The following is a 2010-nucleotide window of genomic DNA, read 5'->3' on the forward strand; positions in this document are numbered from 1 at the left end:
TTGTAAGAAAACGCGGCATGAAACTGAAATTGTAATTTTTTGATAACGTAAAAACATTCAACATTATCATGAAACTAGTAAGGTAAATTAATTTATTTATAATAATTTATTAAGAAATAATAAATATTTATATGAAATTAAAATTTTATGAAAAATTAATCAAATTTATAAAAATTGCGATTAATATTATATTATATGATGTCAAAATTTTTTCTTATAAAGTATAAAATAATTGGTATAAAATTTCAGATTTTTAATGAAACTCAGTCATGAGACTGTAACGATAGAATTAAAGAATGGTACTCAAGTACATGGTACTATTACCGGTAAGTCAACATAACCTATAAAAAATTTATGTGTTTATATTTTTCTTAAAATATAAGCTTATGTGTTCATTTGTAGGAGTAGATGTGGCAATGAACACGCATTTGAAAACTGTAAAAATGACAATAAAAAATAGGGATCCTGTACAATTAGATACATTAAGTTTACGAGGCAATAATATAAGGTATTATATATTACCAGACTCATTACCACTTGAAACGTTACTCATAGATGACACACCAAAAGCAAAAGCAAAAAAGAAAGAGGCTGCACGAGGTTTGTATATATATACATATATATATATAAAATTATTTTATATTATATTGTAATTAATATAAATTGTAAACGTTTTACATATTGGTAAAAAAATAAATAATTTATTTGGAAAGTGAGTTTTGAATAAAAAATACATCTTAAATAAAATTTGTTTATATCATTTTTAGGAGCAGTACGTGGTCGAGGTCGAGGAGGTCGTGGTACCAGAGGAGGTCGAGGGGGTCGTGGAAGAGGAAGGGGTAGACGATAATCAAACGATACACATTATTATTGTAATAAATCTGATTGAAATAATTAATTACAAAAATTTTTTTCATCTCAAAAAAATATTTGCATAATGTATTATCATATAATACGAAAATAATTCAATGAAATATATTGCTTTTGTAACTCATCAGAACTTTTAACTATTATGTCTCTTAATAGAAATTATTTTTCATTATTATCTTAAAATATATCAAAAAGTTGTATAATTTTTCCATATAGTTATTTTTGTATTTGCTATTATTTTATGATTTTTTATTGTATATTCACATTATAGATTCACAAATGTTAAAAATATATCAAATAATAGAATTATTTGTCATTATGTATAAGAATACAAAATTATTTAAGGTAGGAAATCAATTATTCTTTTCTCATATTTTATTATTTTCATATTTTAAAGAATAATATTATTTGAATAATAAATTGAAATTAGTTCAGAAATATGTACTATGAATTAAATTTTGATATTATTTGAATGCAATATTTTAAATAGGACTATATTTATTAATAAACAACAAGCATATAATAAAAAAATTTATTAAAAAAATTTATCAGATTTAAAAAAAAATATTAGAAATTAATTTTAAATCTATATTGAATAGAAGAATATTAATATATATTCTCTTTTTTTAAAAAATATATGAAAGAGATATTTTCAATAAATTTAAGAGAAAATTTTAAAGAAATTCATAAATATTCAATATATACAAAATACAATTTTGAAATTTTTTTAGAAATATAAGGTTAAGTTACAAAGTTGTCACAGTCCACTTGAAATCGTGGAAAATACACTCTTTAAGTTATTCATTTATTATTCATTTAAAAACAAAACCGTTGAAATATATATAAATGAATTTGTGAACAAAACTGTATGTTGTTCATGCCAATAAACAAGCAGAGAGTAAGAAACAAGTAGTGATGTTACAATTTTGTCAAATTTTTAAAGAATATGTATCTATATATATGAATTAAATCATCGAATGTAAATAAAACCACGTGATCAAAACTTAAAAAAGTTGAATTTAAATTTACAATATTATGAAAATTAATATGAAACAAAATATTAATATAATAAAATTATAATAATAAAATATAAAATAAAAATATAATATAATAAAATAACAAAATATTAATATAATTAAA

The 2010-nt window shown here is 20.2% G+C and overlaps 1 protein-coding gene across 1 annotated transcript; it reads left to right on the forward strand.

Moving 5' to 3' along the window:
- LOC102678126 (probable small nuclear ribonucleoprotein Sm D1) lies at positions 1-1089 on the forward strand. The gene is made up of 4 exons (XM_006618097.2): positions 1-82; positions 250-326; positions 403-600; positions 768-1089. The coding sequence occupies exons 1-4, from the start codon at positions 69-71 to the stop codon at positions 848-850; spliced, it is 372 nt and encodes a 123-aa protein (XP_006618160.1). The 5' UTR covers positions 1-68; the 3' UTR covers positions 851-1089.
- Positions 1090-2010: the final 921 nt, after the last annotated feature.

This window comes from Apis dorsata, unplaced genomic scaffold, assembly GCF_000469605.1.
Source record: "Apis dorsata unplaced genomic scaffold, Apis dorsata 1.3 scaffold_341, whole genome shotgun sequence".
NCBI classification, from domain to species: domain Eukaryota; kingdom Metazoa; phylum Arthropoda; class Insecta; order Hymenoptera; family Apidae; genus Apis; species Apis dorsata.

Coding starts and splice junctions, on each gene's coding strand:
- LOC102678126 (XM_006618097.2), top strand. Junction 327..402: donor AGTACATGGTACTATTACCG/GTAAGTCAACAT, acceptor GTTCATTTGTAG/GAGTAGATGTGGCAATGAAC. Junction 601..767: donor AAAGAAAGAGGCTGCACGAG/GTTTGTATATAT, acceptor TATCATTTTTAG/GAGCAGTACGTGGTCGAGGT.